Source organism: Falco punctatus, assembly GCF_963210335.1.
Source record: "Falco punctatus genome assembly, chromosome: 6".
NCBI lineage: Eukaryota > Metazoa > Chordata > Aves > Falconiformes > Falconidae > Falco > Falco punctatus.
This window is the reverse complement of record NC_137585.1, coordinates 16,256,015-16,274,810: the sequence shown is the minus strand read 5'-3', so window position 1 is coordinate 16,274,810 and position 18,796 is coordinate 16,256,015. Positions and strand designations below refer to the sequence as shown.

General features: G+C 40.6%; 1 protein-coding gene across 4 annotated transcripts in view; it reads right to left on the bottom strand.

Annotated features, from left to right (window-relative positions):
• Positions 1-7,170: 7,170 nt before the first annotated feature.
• Positions 7,171-18,796, bottom strand: part of SCUBE1 (signal peptide, CUB domain and EGF like domain containing 1) — a 218,476-nt gene continuing 206,850 nt past the window's right edge. For all 4 annotated transcript variants that reach the window (XM_080392825.1, XM_080392824.1, XM_080392827.1 and 1 more), the window contains 3 exons: positions 16,277-16,429; positions 15,155-15,234; positions 7,171-13,991 (listed from right to left, as the gene is read on the bottom strand). In XM_080392825.1, the coding sequence (XP_080248951.1) occupies positions 13,839-13,991; positions 15,155-15,234; positions 16,277-16,429 (386 nt within the window). In that variant the 3' untranslated portion in view covers positions 7,171-13,838. The remainder of the gene's footprint in view (positions 13,992-15,154; positions 15,235-16,276; positions 16,430-18,796) is intronic.

The following is an 18,796-nucleotide window of genomic DNA, read 5'->3' as shown; positions in this document are numbered from 1 at the left end:
AGGGCATAACAGGGGCTAACTGCTGGCCGCAGCCATGGGAAATGCTCTCTTCAAGGTGTGTGTGCAGAGGGAAAACTGGTACAGTGTATGGTGTCAAACAGACATTTTTTAAATTAAAGCTTTTTTTTTTTAATAACTTTTGGGAAGTGAATTTTTACAGGCCTGTTGTGGTTTAACCTCAGCTGGTAACTAGGCCCCACACAGCTGCTGGCTCCCCAGTAGGATGGGGGAGAGAACTGGAAAAGTGAGAAAACTCGTGGGTTGAGGTAAAGACAGTTTAATAGGTAAAGCAGAAGCTGTGCACGAAAGCAAAGCAAAGCAAGGAGTTCATCCGCCACTTCCCACCGGCAGGCAGGTGTTCAGCCATCCCCAGGAAAGCCGGGCTCCGTCATGGGTAATGGTGACTTGGGAAGACAAACGCCATCACTGCAAATGTCCCCCCCTTCCTTCTTCCCCCAACTTTATACGCTGAGCATGACATCATATGGAATATGGAATGTCCCTTTGGGTCAGTTGGGGTCAGCTGTCCTGGCTGTGTCCCCTCCCAACCCCTCGTGCACCCCCAGCCTCCTGACTGGTGGGGTGAGGTGAGAGGCAGAAAAGGCCTTGGCTCTGTGTTTTAGCAGGAACTAAAACACCTCTGCATTATCAACACTGTTTTCAACCCAAATCCAAAACATAGCCCCATACCAGCTACTATGAAGCAAATCAACTCTCTCCCAGCCAAAACCAGCACAAGGCCTCTCTTAAATATCTGTCAGTGTAAGAGGGAGGTGGCTTCCTAGTATTTTTCTTGTTTTGTTTAGAAGACATAAGAAAATCCATTCCTTCTTACGTTTTGTAGGGAATAACCTAAACCAGTTTAACCTGAGGCTTCGTGAACATTACTGGTAGCTTTGGTCTTGGCTTGGGTATAGCTATAAAGCTACCAGAGCGAAGCCAGGCATCTGGCACTGGCGGCTGCTTGGGGCGCAGCCAGGGCTTTGCTGTGCCTGCTGTTGTGCCTAGCTGAGAGCTGCTGCTGGGAATGCTGCGTTGCTCCCTCTGCGGATTGTCTGCTCCAGGGGCTTTCAAAACTGCTTTTCCTGCCAGCCTACCCTCAGTTCGAACCAGGACCTGACTTTAGTGCTGCTCCTGCTGGCAGCATGGCACTAGGCTAGGAGAAGTATCCTACAAAAGGCATGTTCTATAATAGGAATTTAGGGTCAGTAGCTGGTCAAGGGAGCCTCAGATTCATGCAGTGCAGTCAGTGGAGAATGAACATGACTGCCATGTTGAAGAAATACTGCTTTGCTCACTGCCCTGTCTTGTGTTGCTGGACTGGTGTCCTATGTAACTACCCAGAGCAGCAATCCTTCTCCACATAATCACAGAGTTATCGGAAGGAGGGTCTGCATATTAAAGAGCTGCAATAGCTTGGCCAGGCAAAGAGAGAGTAGAAAGAAATTAAAACCAATGCCTACGTGCTGTAATTATACATCACCATTCTGCAGATGAGGATCTAGCACAATCCTCAGGTTGGATATCTGAATAGTAAATGCAGGCAAATCTTCCTCTTTGCCTGAGACTGTGTCTGCCTCACCACATACTGCGTTCCTGTACTGCCCCAGCATAAAGGCTTTACTAGGGTGTTGCCAAGGAGACCTACCTGGTTAAACAGCAGAAGATCAAAAAATAGTTGTATTTCTAGTGTTCCTTGACTGGGATCCCACCATGCTACTCAGAGTTTGAGGATGTTTTTGCTAATATTGTGGTTTGGAAAAAGAGGATGGCTGTGGTTGTGATCTAACACTAGTATTATAAAATGCAGAGACTGGATCACTTGTGCCACCCTTCCCTTATTTCTGTCTCTTTGCCGTAGACTTAATACATGACGGCATGTTATATATGGACACAACATGATACATTTCTACACAGCCTGTATCAAGTATAGCAATTTACATTACTTGGTTTTTAGCATAGATTTTGTTCACAAAATGTTGTCTCAAGCTGGGAGTGTTTATGACTGCTAATTTGAACTGGTTGGTTGTTTGCTTCTTTTTTGCCGGGTGTCTTTATAAAAATGAGAAAGTTCCCAGAAAATATATAATAATAATTCTGTAGTTCAGTCAAACTTTTTAATTGCCTAAAAAAAAGTGAATCTTTTTTTCCCTAGACAGACCAAGTAAGAAAAGTGGGATGTATTTTCATTTCTTTGTTCAGTAGAGCCGCAGTGATCATGCCCTGTCCAGAGGCAAGGGGAACATTATCCTGCTCCAATATGAGATTTACATAATTCCTGTTCTCACCAAGTGCGGGCAGGTTCTTTCTCACTGCTTGTTTGCACTTTCACTTCACTTTGGGTAGGAGTTCTGGCCGCTGGCCAGCTGTCTGTGGTTCCAGGCTGTTTGGGTGAATTTGAGGGGCAGGCTACGCTGCTGCTGATAAACTCTGAGTAGTAATAAAACACAGTCAGAGCCACTGGGGTTAAGAGTAGGTAAGATGCTGAGACACTGAAGTGTAAGTAGGCTATTCCCTGGCTTTGTCCAACAGTTACCTAATGCGGTCTTACTCAACTGCTGTTCTTGGCAGCCTACCCCACTTTTTTGCTGGTTTTCCACAACAGGAGTAATTCCTTGAGCAGGGAGCGGAGTCCAGCACTCACCACTCTCCTGTCACTGCTTCAGCTGCCAGCTGCACATGAGGCTTTTGGGAGCCATCATTCCAGAGAGATACCACTGTCATCCTCTCATTATGAAAGCAGGTATTTGTGGATAATCTTTGTAAAGAAAAAGTTACCACAGTATATTATTCTGATTGTTTTCTTAGGAAGAGTGACTAGTTCACAGTGCCTAACAATGCAGTCCTTACTCAGGCAAAGTGCTTGTAAAATTTACTGGGTTACTTTACGTAGGTATTTGCAGAGAATGCAAAAAATTCTTAGCAAGCCTGATCTTACTAGCATTACCCCAGTCTGAAATAAGAGGATTTAGCTTTCAGGCACTATTTTTAGGGGGCCAACCCATGTAGCCGTTTTGCTTCTCTGTCACAGCAGTCTCAGTAACTTACCCACCACTAACCTCATTTAGTTCCTGCCCTGTAGCAGGAATTTATCATGAGGTAGCATGTGTGAAGCAGCATTTGCCCCCGACAAATACAGCTAGAGTTTTACAAAGTTTTGTGAGTCTGGCAGTTTCTGGCTTTATTCCAAATGTTTATGGCTATCTGATCCCGATAGACCTGATGTGCGTTCCCCACTACATTTTCCTGTTGTTTCACATTAGAACCTTCTGCTTTGGCAGCATGTCCTGGAGACCTTCTCCTGAAGAAAGGTAAGGAAGTAAGGGGCAGAAGAGACCCTTAACATAACAGTAAAAAGGAGATGAGGGGACATATGTCTGGTACATTTTACAATAAATGCTCTAATATGTTATCAAAGAAACCATTTGTTTTCAAATAAACGACTTTTTCAACAGTAAAACTAGAACTTCTAAGCATGGAAAGCTGAGATGGGGGCTTTAGATGAGACGAACATAATTTTCTGTAAATACTTTATCATAGCTGTAGCTGTGAGCCTAAAATATCACAGATGCTGTTACAAGAATGCAAAATGTATTCTGCATGAAAATATCAGTGATTGTGTATAGCTTTTGCTTACCTGCTTTTGTGGACAGGTATATTTTTGGGCAGGTACTGCATCCCCCAAACTACAAGAATCCCCAAAACAGCACTGACTGTGTTTTGCACTCACCTGTCAAGGAACTTGTGCAGAGGCAATGACATCAACCAGCTGTGAGGCTTTGAGCATGACCCTGATGAGCCATGTAAGACTCAGATAGCTGTGGGGTCATCAGCTCAGAGCTTTGAACTGCAGTGATGTCCTGGCATGTGGCTGCATACAAATGTTGCACGTACAGCTGTAGAACAGACTTCTTCATAAGCCGTGGCTAGAAGCTGAACCACTGACAGAAGGAGGAGAGAAAAATAAAGCACTGAATTTAGTTAAATCTGCAACACCCGTCAACTGGAGTTCATCAAGGCCATACACTGGCTACCCTGTGACAGTGGGGCTGCACTATCCTGCTATGTGGCTGGATGGGCACCTGAGTGAGGAGGGAAACCCATGTTTTGACCTTGGGACGGGTGCTCATGTGAACATGGAGTTTAGAAAATGCCCTGGAGAAAAAAAGCCATGGAAGGCAGCTTGCAAGTGGGTGAATGATATTAGCAGGCTGGACTCAGTCTTTGGCCTAAAAGTCTGACAAGAGATCAGTGTCTTAAGGATAATAAGCCAAACACATTGTCTGGCACAAACAATACTTTTACTCATGGTATCCCCCAAGAAATATATTTACTGCATTTATATTATGCACTGACATAACACACTCACTGACAAGTGCATGTGTTCTAATTTCAGACAGTCTCTCACTGCTCATGCTGTACTGGGGTGAGGGAGGCTGCACTCATACCGGGGGTACAATATGAAAAAACAGCTTGCCATACAGCTCCAAGGATCTTCACCTCATGTCATGTCCACGTAGGCAACCCAGCATGCTTCCCTTAGCCCCAAGGCACCCTACTGCACCTCCACAACTGGTGCCACAGTTTTTCACAAGCTGCTTGGGTGCCTTCAGAAAGGCAGATCCCTGTTCTCACCTTTCCTGTGCCTTCAGGCATACATAGCATGTCATCTAATATATTACTTTTTATAAAAATTTGACCATTACTTAGGAGTACTGTTGTACACACAAGTGAATTGGAGGTGATGTTATTCTGCACGTTAAGAAGAGCTGTTGGAGCACAGCATATCTCACACTGTGCATCAGGAGGCACATAGTAGAGGTGACAACTGGTATGTGTGTCACGATCATGCTGGAGTGGCTCAGGTTGCTGACAGGCCACGTGCCCAGCATCCATCTCCTTGAGCAGTGATGGGGCTCTATAGAGCTAGGCAGTGATGGATCTCCTCAAATGATCATAAAAAAATCTGTGGCTGGTAGTAATGCTGACTCCTAAATACATACCATATTGGATAAAATGCAGAGATGGGCACTTAGATATTTCTCTTGATTTATGTTTTAAAATTAGAAACATTTTGTAGCAAAACTAGTCTGTGGCTATCTAGAGGAAGTGCATCTGTGTTTATGTTACCTGCTGAGACACATGATAGAAGGAAATTTGTTGGGGCACAAGGCAGCAACAGCAGCAGCCAGAGGCATACAGGGGCAGAAGAAATTAGACTGCAGCTGTGCTAACTTCTTGAGCTACAGGAGTTCAAGAAAGTGCACCTGGGGTAGGGTAATGCCTCCTCAAAATGCTCTGGGAATGATGTCTGGTTTGCAACTTACATAAAAATTCAGAGGAACGTTGCCAGCAGCTCACAGATGACTACCCATCTAGACATTATTTTTTAAAGGCAAAAATAGCCATTTTTTATGACTGTACAAGACAGACCCCTTCTGTGACACCAGGAGTCAGCCAATGTTGATGGTTGAACAAAGAGAAGAATAAATCTACGCCCAATCTGCCTTCACTTACCTGCTGGGTCACACTGGCATGCTGTTCATCAGGCCATTATGTCTTGTGAGCTTGTTGGGAAGCCATGGAAAATCTAAAATGAGAACGGACCCCTCTGCGATTCTCACCAAGCACTCCCTATTTCAGTAAACTCGAATCTTGTACTCAAACGCACATTGTCATGCCTGCTGAACTTTCAGTGGCTTTTGCCCTTGTACACAGATACTTCATTGCCAGTAATTAATTGCTTTGAATGACCTTTAGGAACTTTTGAGTTCAGCTTTTCTGTCTTTGATAGGAGCTGACTTATCCTGGTACTCCTTTAAAGCTCTGAAACTATAAAAGACAACTGAGCACCATCTCACATGGCACGTCTGTAGTCGGATAAAAGTGACGCTGTACATTCTTGGAGTGTAATGAGGATAACTGCCTGTATTACCAAAGTGGATTGCTACCAGCTGAAAAAGGCAGTAATTGATTTTTTGCAGCCAGTCAGAATTTAGCCATCTCTCTCTTTATGCCTGACAAACCTGTCAGTGACACCAATAGTCATCAGTCATACTGATAGTATTTGCCCTGTTTACAACACATATAAAATCACAGAGCATACTGTCATTTGACAAATGCTTTCTATTAACAAGATAAACTGCTGACATGAGAGTATCTGCAGAAAACCACACACTGTGCTGGTACATGAGGTCTCCTGCCTGTTCTGCAGTAGGTGGCTGCTATGGTGTTAACAATGCTCCACAGGCTGAGCTCATCTCCTAACAAGCACTGCTGAGTGGCAAACCCGTTACCAGGTGTTAACAGCTGAATTAATAACATCTGTGCCTTTTGTCTGGTCTAGCGTGCTGTGTGCCCTTAGTGACAGCTTGCACTTCTTGCACTGCAAAAGAGGATTTAAATCAGATCTAACTGGCCTATTGAGGTCACTACGGATGTCTATTTTCTGTCAGTCTGTCATCATTCATTTTCATCATTACCAGCATCAGGAGTTTCACTTGGGCTGGTGATAATACAGATTCTACTTGCTTTATAATCTTGGACTGCAAAAGCGTCTGTCATAAAATTCAGCAGCAAGGAGGGCCTTTCTACAGTGTATATAGAGGCCTAGAGGGGGAAAGGATGCTTTTGGTCTTTCTTTAAATCATCATTTTGGGTGCAAGTGGAGTTTCCTGTCAACCTATTCCTCAGCAGGACAAGCAGCAGGTGAGTTTGGAAGTCATTGGTCTTGGCAGCTTGTGGTGGGAATAACCCATCAGGCCACCAGTGGAAGAGAGCTTCCTTCCTCTTTCTTCGAGGCTGCTACTCAATAGAGGGGTGTTTGAAAGGGCACCTGCATGAGCCATACGTAGTAATATCAGAGTAATTTTTAGAACTGGTTAAAGGTTCTGGAGGGATGTTGGTGATGTGGCACCTTCCTGTGGCCAGGATTTCTTCTTGCTCTGAAAAGCTCTCCTTGAAGTCTGCTTGGAAGGAACTTAACTCAGTGTCTTAGCACTCACAAACTCCAGTTTTTCAATGAGAAAGTTATCTATTGCCTGAAGATGAAGATTAGACCAAAATACATAAATGCTATCAAACCCCAGAGGTTCTCTTCTGATTCCTGTCTACATTACACTGGTGTGTGGAGCTTTTTCCATGTACAAAAATAAATGGCAGGCAGGGGTATCCATTCCATTTTACGTTTATTATGAAAGTGATTTTAACAAAAGTTTTATTACATGCTTCATTTTGAGCTTTGACACAGGAATCAAAGCTATTAATATACAGAGGCAAAAGAAATGTATTTTCTTATAAGGTACATTTACAACAACATTTTCTACTACAAATCTGACAGTATTGTTAAAATATTGGTAAAGCTTAGACCACTGTATTTTATTTTCTAAGTATCAAATTTTGTACAGTTATTCACTATCTTTGCTCTAAACTATCATGGTACATTTCATATGGAAATAGCTGTTTGTACATAATTTACATCGGTAATAAAGCTTAGAAGTCCCAGCAGCATCTACAAGGGTTCAAAATGTCACTCTTGCCCAGTGGTTTATATGGAGAAAATTGGTACAGAAACCAGTATTACACTCCAGGTATTTCCCCCTGAAATCAAATCTACCAGAAATTCCTGCTTAACAGATGATGGACATGATCATAGTGAACTTCATTCAGGTGAAACTACCACTGACCTCAGTAGCAGTTTTGCCTAAAAAAGGCTCTATGATCCCATCCAATATAAGGTTTTATCACTTCCACTGCCACCTCGGAGCACAGAGATACCATACCTTTCCTTGTCTTTATACTATATTTGGGCTTAATGTTTTGAATTCCCATTTATGTCTGTGTTTTGTGCTGTTTCTTATCCTAACAACTGAAGAAGAACTAGCGCTAACGTTTAAATACATACTCTTTATACGATATGAAAATGGTAAGCACTTCAGAATGACACTTGGTAGTCAATTCTGTGAAAATTCGCAGGTTAAATTGCCCCAGAAAACTACTCCTATAGAAGTAACAGGAACAGCAATCTGGAAGGATGAATCAGACTACCGACTACATCCACCACAGTCTCCTGAAGTACATTTTTAATCAGTGTGTTGAATATCTGCTGCTGTCAATGCAAATTAATGGCCTTTCTAAGGTATAAAACATAGAAAATGATATTTACAAAATAATTTTAATTAAAAAAGTAACAAAAACTAAAAAAGATATTTTCCACAATCATTAAAATAAAGTTTAATTAAGCAAAGCCACTTTTTCTAGATATTGAGGAATTCAGCTAAAATTGAACTGCAATTGTTTGTATATCTTTAAACTTGTTATCTCCGCTTTCTGAATACAGATGGTTTAAATTATTACATCTAAAGGTACTTCTGTACATTTTACTCTTGTATATTACATATTAATTTTATAGGTTAAAAGCTTAGTGATGAAACAGAATAAATAAATGAAATAACAAACTGGAATTGTATATATTCAGATACTTGGATAACAGTTTTTTGACATTAAGGGTTTATTTCCCAGTCTTTCTATTCAAACGAAAAATGTTACATTAAACATGAGACTTCTCTCTGAATCCAAGTCTCACATTGAGGAATAAGTTCATATTACCTTACAGAAATTTCCCTTCGTCCATAAATTCTTACGGGAGACAAAAGTCTTCCCCCCCCCCCCCCCCCCAAGTGCTTACAACAGTGTCTCATCCTAGAAAACTATTTCTTTGAAGTCAAAGCATGAGAATCTATAGAACTTCTCCAGTTTCTACTATTTCTGTTGATCAGTGGTTTTAAACTATGAAAAAAATGCAACTACTTGAACTCACGACACAGGTACAAGTAAATTTGCCTGTGTTGCTCATTCCCATCATTACAACAGGGAAAGTCCAGACCCCTGAGGTGGCTGAGAAATTTGCCACTGGATTCAGTTGTTGAAGATTTCACTCCAGCTTCTTTTTTATGAGCACTCAAAGGTATTAGAGTCCAGACACGGGAACTGTCACAGAGCAGTTAGGTTTTGCTGGCAATGACCAGTCAGCAGATCCTGTATAAGACTCATACCACTACTTCTGCTCCTGAAGTTCATAACTTGTTATCTGCAAGATTAAAACTGGGTTGTTCATAGATAAGACTGACCTGAGAAACTTGAATCTGTTGGGCACACTTACAAAGGGGCAATGGGTGTGGTGTGACTTTCCTCATTGAATGTTTAATGTGTGTAAGCATGTTCCTTGCCCGTGTGGCATCAGCCTGGCGCTCTCCTTACCGAGAGAAGACTACAGGTGAGCTGTGTTCTTTCAAAACTGGCTGACAAGTCAGAATGTGGACTCTCTGAAAACTCTACAACTAAGCCTGTATTTATTTAAGCTAGTCTAAAAGTAAACTCAAACTAAACTAAACCTAGCTTACTATGTAAGCTAGTTTTAAGTAAGCTTGCTTACTTTTAAGTAAGCTTACCCTAGTATGAAGCTCATGTGTAGGAAAGATCAGCCTAAATCTTTAGTAATTATAACCCACTGTGGTTTAACTTTATTCTATGAGGAAGGTACAATGAGGAAATAAACTTCTTTTCAGAAGTTGGTCTTTAGGTAAAAATCTAATGTATGTTGGAGGAAGGAAGGCAGGGCAAGAAAATGGGCTGAAAGACTTCAGCGGCTTTAAATCCAGTTGTGGTGAGCTAAATCCTCAGGCAGAATAAATCTTGCTATTGCAGGCAAGACGCAGGTGGCAATCTGTCAAACAGTGAATCTGGATGCTTCCTGTACTCTCAAGAGGCAACTTGCCCACAGAAATCACTAACAAGCACTTTCACGGCAGGACCTAGGGCTTGGTTAGCAACTCCTGATTGCTGCAGTCACCTGGACTGCAGCAGGTATGCAGGTGGTGATTTGGTGGCACATGAGAATGTTTAGGGATGATTCACCACCACCTCGCTAAAAATAAGTGCAGTATTTAAAGCAGGAGGAGAGACTTAAAATGGTAAGTGCTACAGGTGCAGCTTTTAAGCATACAGGCATTTGCAAATTGAAAACAAAAAGCTCAGTCTGTGACGTGGAATTGGGCAATCACAAATGGACACTTCTTCATCCTTCCTGTAGTAACACATAAACACATTGTTGCACCTATCCTGCATACAATGTGTAGTTCTGTAAGAACAGATACAGGGCTGTATTTACTGAATATGTTTAAATGCAGTATTTCATGTTTAGGGTAAAAGCCAAACTTTTATATTCTGCAATGTATTGATTAATTTCATGAAGCTGGTTATCTTAAAGGCTGCCGTATTTCTCCTTGTATAGTTTTTGATTCCCAAATGTGTCTAGGTCTTCTCCACAGAAAACAACATTCCTTCTTGGTGTACTGTTACTGTAGTAGCAATATGCTGTCTGGCTTCTGACAATGCAGACACCCTACACCTACATTAACAAATGAAGAGCTGAGCTCCCCTTCTGTTTGGTGACCGCCAGTTTCTGTAATATAAATCTGGTATTAAAGTCAAAGAATTTTAAACTTTTAGAGCTGATGTAAAAATTCAGTGCTGTTGTACAAACCAGATGAAATCAGTTCAGACAGTCCTACATACCCCCTGTGATTACTTATTTCATTAGAAATTTGCTCACCCAAGGGTATTTCTATGCAGAGCCACAAACATTCAAACCTGTTTTTCTAAATGTATCACATATGAAACCCCTATATATATGCAGAAGCATTTCACTGTATACTTTTGAAGGCCAAATTACTTACTTTCTTTCACTGCTTTCAGCAACACAAAGTCTGCATTTGCTACAGAAGTCCCCGAGTTCCCTGCCCTGACTGTGGAGTCCATGGCCTGACCTGGCTCCAGGGAATATGAGCAAACACACACTCTCAGGTTGTGTCAGGATGAACTAGACAAAACCCTGTTTTTGTCTAATGTGGTTGTAAGTCAGGGTGAGTGGTACCAAAGCTAAACGCAGCTAGTCCCTCCCATATTCACACCTCCACCAAGGTCCACTAACAGTGGCCGTAACTGGGACATGTCCCTCTTGCAGTCGCTATCTGGCACTGGATTCCCTGTCTAGCTAAGAACTTGGAAAATGTTACAGTGCTTCCAGTGCTTTCAGGACTTGTAAGGCTATCGCTTTTAGCCCTGTTCCAGGGAGGAAATTTGTCCTGCTAGGCACCAGTATCATATGGTGATATTACGTCCCAACCTGTGGGTTGTGAAAAAATTTTAGCAAGGATTTTACTAACCTGACTAAACAACGTAAGGTTCCAAAGTTCTCACTAGAAGTTTGAAGTAGTAAAGATGACTGTAAATCCTTCAGCAAACAAGGAAGTTATTTTTCTCCATATCTTTCATATCCTTTCCTTCATATTTTTTAGTTGAATGGCTGCAATTCTGACCCATTCTAATAATTCTGAATAACCTATCAGACGTTGAAATACTGTTTGGCTGAAGTAGTTTTTTAGCTATGCACTTACACATAATTAAGTACCTAAATAGAGTTTTACTTTTTTAAGATTTACTTTTTTTTCTACAAATAACTCCTGTTAAAGAAAAAAATACATGTAACCTTTTTTTTTCATTCCAGGCATGACTGAATGTAGTACTGATGAGATCTTCTCCTTCAAATATCCACCTTTAGTAGCCCATGATGACTATTTAAAAAATTTTTCAACATCCTCACAAAAAGTTAGGTTTAACAGCCTTTAACAAAGAACTTTCACGGAGGTGTTACATTTTGAAATGAGGGTTAATATATAAATATATATATATTAAAGAGAAAGCTTGTAAAAGACCTAAGATCCACAAGTGAAAAGAACGAGATGTTAGACCCTAAGCTGAAACTGTTCAGGCATAGAAAGAAAAAAAAATATACTCTTCAAAAGAAAAGGAAACAAGACAAGCAAAATTACAAGATGGCCAAGTAGAAAAACTCAGCAGAATACTTAAGGTGTCTCTTGGAAATCGAATATTCAACCACTTGTAGCCAACAGAAACCAACTTTGTAAATTTAAACAGTAGTTGCTCACAGAGAAAAAAAATATGTAAGAAGTTAACCATAACCACCTTTAATGTACGTCTTTGACAGCATCCAAGGGTATGTTAAACTACAGGGTAGATATGCAAAAAAAAATACGCAGTGAAGCAAAACTATGTTAGTCTTTTTCTGAAAGGATGCTGGTGTGATGGTTAATTTCTCCATGTAATAAACTTGTAGGATCAAAAGGGAAAATTATATACAAGAGGAAGGGACTTAAAAGTAAAGAAGCTGAAATACTAATTAAAAAAGCGCTACTCTCTCATTGAAATTAGCTCCTTTGCCAGGAAACAGCAGGAAACAAAGGATTTATCATCATCTTAACCCACCAGTACCTGTCACTCTGTGAAGAAAGCCTGAGCATGATGCTAATGCTCTCCTGCAGACCATACAGTCCCCGGGGCTGATGGGCACTGCGGTTACAAATTTGTGATGAAAGGGAGCACCAGGTCTCTGCAGACAGCAGGGCCTGCCCTCCAACTCATCTGCCAAACTGTGTCCCATTCACCCCCTCATCCCTAGTAGAGTCTGGGCCTGTGATACAGGTATGTTCTCAGCCTTTTAGAAGCAGCAGGTCCAACGAAAGTTATTCCTTGGTAAGCTCCTCTCACATGTGTCATCCTCAGGGGTAACTGTTGGTTTGCATGTGGGGGGTGCTCACAAAAGAGGCAATAGCTGACCCTTTACTGGACAGCAGCTGCTTCTTAACAGACATTGTTTTTTCCTGGAACAATGTATGCTGAAAGAGATTGTCCTAGAGTAAACCATCATCCAGTATTATAGAACTCCAAAAGGCTTTAGTTTGGTGTTAATGGAAGTGACAAGCACTTGGAGAAGTCATTTAATCATCTAAGCAAAGTTACGAATACATATGAGTAAACAGGGTGTGTGGGAATAAAGATTTAAGCATGAATAATATTTACAGTAACTACAGATAACATTACTAATGTACCCACAAATAGAAGTATATATTTATATATTTATATATTGTACTTAATTAGATGCTCTATTAACAGAAAGAAATACTACTAGTGTTGTTGGTGTTCATTTCTCACCTACCCTATCGTAAATGCCTTCAAAGGGACCAACTGGTATATGGAAATCCAGAGCTAAACCTGTTTCAATGAAGTAACTGACAGTGGCAAACCTCTGAAGAAGTTTAGAAGAGGACAGATAAAAACATCAGGACATGAGGGCATGGGACTTCATCTCATGTAATTAATAAAACAAAATTATACATCTGTTTCTTTTTTTGTTTCCTTTGTTCTTTTTTTCCCCTTTTGTTTTCTACTTGTACAGAGGTTCCACTAAGCCACAAATGAGAAAAAACAAAATTTAGATTGTTTTGTTTTCTTCTAACAATTCAAATATAAACTTCAAGTGCAATTCAAAATCCAAATATTATTTATACTACATACTTCTTTCTACAACAGAACTTATTTGCAGGTAGTTTAATCAGATTTGAATAGATTCCTTCTTTGCTTTGATGAAAGTTACTATTGATGAAAAATAAAAAGCTAGAAAGAATATTTTCTACATAATGTAATTTCAAATGGAAAGTGAAGATATACTAGTGCAGACACAAATTTGGATCTTCAACTAGATGCACTCAGGTCAAGGATGCACAATTTTTTTTTGTAGTAAAAATCCCACTCAGAACATTGGCTGTTAACAATTATAAAACATTATAGGTATTCTTCAATATACAATTGAAAACAAAAGACTGCAAAAAAGAGCCTTCAAATTAGCAAATGTTTCTACTATGGAGGAAAGACAGTATTTGTCAGGAATGCAAAGTAACCAGAAATTGAATACCACTAGACTATTTGTATGGTCGTAGAAATCTGGAAACTTTTGATCGCAGTAGCTTTATAAATGATCTTGGAAACATCTCTTTTGATTCTTGTGCTGTGTACTTGAAATAGTTTTGTGGGTGTGCCAATACATCAAAGAGAGCTTTAATCAGTTTCTTGTCCTATGGGAGACAACATATGTATTAGATAAAAATAGGGTTTGGATTTGGCCTGCACAGCTTTCAACATTAATGAACAACAATCAGTTTTTTTTTGCAAAACTTGATTCTGGGTAAAGCAGTAAAGGAAGTACTCCTTGTTGCTGTGGAGTTACATACTGATGAATCTTTCTACTGTGCTGGATGTTTTATTACAATTAGCGTTCCTGGGAGGACCTGAACTGAGAGGGAGGTAGCTGGTTAAACTGCAAACCGGCTGCAAAGTTAGGCAAACTGCAAAAGTTTGCAAAGTTCGCAAAGTTTGCAAACTGCCCTTCCAGCCTGTTCCACACTGTTGTCCAGGGCTTTCCCTTCAGAAGCAAGAGAAGAGGCTGCTCTTCAGTGATGCTGAGCTTTTTAAGGACCTTCCACTGTACTGTCCTAAGTCTTGATTCAGAGCCTCAGCTGAGCCTGTGCCTGATCATATACACTGCAGCTGAGACCTGAGCAACCTCAAAGCTCTAGCAAGAGAATACTGGCAGTGCTGGGGCAGGGATGGCCAGGGGAGCTGGCTGTCAATCAGCTCCTCTCCTTCCAAGCTGTACATTTACATGGCTCAGTTTTGCCTTCTGAACAGGCTTTTTAAAGTTTTAATTAATTAGTTGTTACAGGTGGCAGCCCAGCAGCCTTGCTCCACAATTCTCTCCAATGTGTTGCTTGTGTCTTTGGAAAACCATTTCATGGACAGCTCACAATGCTACATTATCATTATGTCTTGTTGAGGCAGGACAGTGATTTAGGTAAACACATTTTTTAATGCACAGGAAATTCTAACTTAATGACTCATTTAAACACATGCCAGACTGAGGCTGAAGAAGGCTCAACAGTAAGAACAATAAGTTCTTCATTCTTGGTTGACGAATTTTTCTAACATACAATCATGTTAGCAAACATTTCATTTAGTTCCTGCTTCAGCAAAGGATGCATCCACGTGCTCAGCCCAGCTGAGCCACTGATTTTGTGCTGCTCCCAATACCAACATAAACCTCAGAAGACAGAGAATTTAATTGGGGGTCACACCTGAGGTTTAAATATTATGGCCCTATCAGGGTAATGAGAACTATCTTGGGAAAATATTTAGTAAAAGAAATTCTTAGTTAGCCTTCGATAAAGCAGATTTTTCTTACCTTCAGAATTTCTTGATGATTTTCTGATGCATATAATCGTCCATCTCGAACAATGTCTTCTATGAGTTGTTGGTAATCCTCTGAAAAGTGAAGAACAGTTAAGTGACTGTTTGTGACACCCTTTGGGAGCATAATAACCAGGCCTTATCTAGACCCCCTCTTTAAGAAAGAGCTGAGAAATTTAGTATCCAGTTGGTGTCCCTCAAGCTGCTGTAATCTAATCTAGTCACATGAAAATTCTGTACTGCTTTAGAACAGTAATTTTGAAATATCTGTATAAATACTAACCTAGCCCCAGAAAATCACACCCTCCAGCTAATAATGCTTTTATTATCTGTGTTCTAGAGAATAAGAAACAGGACCAGGGATATGAAATAACTGTCAAAAGTTATATGTGAAGTCAGCAGCACAGCCAGGAACAGGTGGTCATTTTCTGTCCTGAGAACAGCTGCCATTTTGATTCCAGAATGACCTGCTTAATACAGATTTTCTCATCACTCACAAAATTGCACTGCTTGTTGGAAAAGAGGTGAACTAACAGCTGCCAAAAGCATCACAGAGGTCTTTGTTTTGTTAAAACAGAAATCATCCCAAAGTTCAAAACACACTTAAATGCATAACTTATTTGACAAGCCAGACTGTTTTAAAATGTGCATTTATGCAAGTGGCTCCTGAAAGGAAATTTCTTTTTGCATCATTGTTTTTCTCTGTTGAACATGAGATTTTATTCATTTATTCAATTATCAAAATTGTGTGGGTTACCAGTAGGACTTGTTGAAGGGGCTTCCTAAAATGCACAGCAATTAATGGTATTCTCATTATGCATATGACAAATGCCCATTAAAAGGAGACACATTGAATTCAGTGGGATAAGGATTAAGTTTAAAGAATTCTGTGTAACTTTCTGTCCATCCTTAAAGTATTAGAAAAAGTAATAAAAATAAAACTAGGTATTATTTCAGTCTTTGCAACTGGTTTTAAAGTAACTCATTGGACTAAAAATGAGTAACATCACGTTTTTCTTCATTCCTCTCTCTTTGTAATCAGTGCAAGAGAGTTTCTAAAGGACAATTTTCTGTAATTCACATGTAACACAAAAATGGCAAACAATCCCGTGCTCACCATCGTAAGTCACATAGGGGACCTGAAATCCTTTGCCACTGTTTCCTTCATTTGACTTGAACTGAATCCAGAGTTTCCTTGATCTTGAGGTAAATGCAATAGGTCTCTCGTAAGTCTGACATGTTTCGTATGTAGTAATTGAAGTAGGAGAAGCTAGAAAGAAGGTTAAAGAAATGTTCTTCATGAAATAACTTTTTGCACCCTTCCTGATCTAGAGGTCAGAAATGTCAAATTGACGAGATACTTCTCAGCTGTCGTATTCCTGAGAGCAGAAGTTTTCTGTGATAGAAGGGAGGTAGTCTTCTTCTGTCTATAAGGAGAAGCAAGTTTTTCCACAAAGGTAGTGGGAACTCCTCTGTCCCTCAGCAAGAAGTTTAAGTAGACAGCGAGGTGCCAGAGATAATTTTTGACATTTATAGAGTTACTACCAATAATACTTATTTTGTGTACTACTGTGGCATTGAATTCCAGAGTTTCCATATGCTGGGCCCAGACAGGTAAGAGTAAGTCAGCTGCACCCCAGGCAGATGTGGTAACCAGCCCCTCACATTCCCAGTTTGGGGAGCAAGAAACCAGTTCTCAGATTGTAATAGCGTGGTGCAGTGGTTCTGACCAAAAGACCATTGCACACTGAGGAGTTAGTGCTCCAGAACAGTTAACCTGGGTACGGCCATGCCTGCGCTGCGTGTCTGGCGTGGCCTTCAGGCACACAGGTGCCCTGGCTGCAGGGTAACCTCAGCCCGCTCGCTCTAACAAGAGGAACACGCATGCAGCTCCCACTTGGTACCGGTGATTACGCTACTGCATGACCTTGCCTTTATCTAAAAGTACAATAAGAAGTGCTCATGAGAACACTGTTTCTGTTTGACTGTAGAAATGATGAATACAGTTGTTTCCTTGTAAGAAAATCCTGTAATAGCTCAAATGACTGAAAAGGCAAAATCTCTTCTGTGGACAGGGTCTGCTCAGCATGCTGCGCGTGGATCAGAGGCCTGTTCAATGCTACACCACCTGTCCTTCCCACCATCTAAAGGGATGTAAGATTATCTGTGCTATTATCTCCTTACAATCACATCTCTAATAAATAGCATTTTAAATGATACCTTACAGAGTCTCAGTGCCTTTCTTACTGGCATGATAATGGACCAGCACCTCCCAGTGCAAAACACCTGGTTATAGGTTTGAAAAGAAAATGTCATTATCTGTTGTGAAACAGAGCTGGGAACCAGAAAGGCCCCCATTTTCCCCTAACATAAGGAACAGGTGGAGGGTGCAGTATGTCTTCAAATCATTATGAATGTATCACAAGGCTCCTCTAAACTGAAATGAATTGCAAACAAAAGGAAAAAATATCTTCTTACCTAGTTACAAACCCCCACCCTATAGCCACAGGATAATCAGAGAAAGTAACAAGTGTAACCTAAAATCTGACCTTGCTAGGGCTGATTCAACTTTCACCAATGTCAGCAAAATCAGACGTGTATTGAACGGGATTTGGATTCTTGAAGTGCAAAAAAGTGGACATCACTGTGACTCTACCACTGCCATTAGTTTTTTCCACAGTAAACGCTAGCAGCTGACCATACACGAACTATGATAAATATCCATAAGATCTACTTTTATGATGCCAAACGTGCAGTGATCACAAAGCATGACTCTGAAAAACTGCCCTCACTTTCCAGTGGTGGTGTTGGTGTTGTTTTGGTACTGTTCTTGATACTGAAGTGGAAGTCAAACTTCTCCCTGATGTGTCTGACTTTACTCACTGTTGGAACCACAGTTTGGGATTTGAAGGACAACTGATTTGTTTTGCTACAGTAAGTGCTTTGCTTTTTATAAAAAGATCTGGACAGATATAATGTCCTTGCATCTTTAGTGAGCAGGTTTCTTCTTCTGATATCTTGAGATGTTAACAGAAGCCCTCAAGGATAAGAAGTTGTGAAAATTGTTTTAGCAAATAAAAGACACTGTTTTAGCGAGCAGAAGATGCTGTTTATAAACAAAGCTCCATATAAACAATTGCCTTTCAGGTCTGGTGCTTCTTGGAGATTTAGCAACATATCACCAGCACCTGGATGCCTACTGAAGAAGGAGTGCTTCTCATTGGTGTCTTAACGTCAGCAACTTCATAATAAAAGATAAAATGCACCCCCACTCCACATAAAATTGGCAAAACGTCATATTTCTTGAGAGTGCCAGTTGTACCAACCTGTGTCACTGCCCAGATTTAGCAGTAACTGCAAAGTACATACACTTGCAAAGGACAGGTGAGAGCACAATCAGTACAGGGGACAGGAGACAGCTCTCCCAGTCTAACTTAGCACAGCTTTGTGACTTCTAGAGCGGCAGTGATGTATCCCATATAATTGGGCCAGACAGAAGCCCATTAACTGCTTTGAAATTCGGCCAAGACACTTGAATAATTAATATCACTCTGTTAATTGTTATTGGTGCAGTGTTCTGTTTTAACTTGCTGTGCCAGTTCATTCAACAATCGTTCTAGAAACACTGGATAGATGA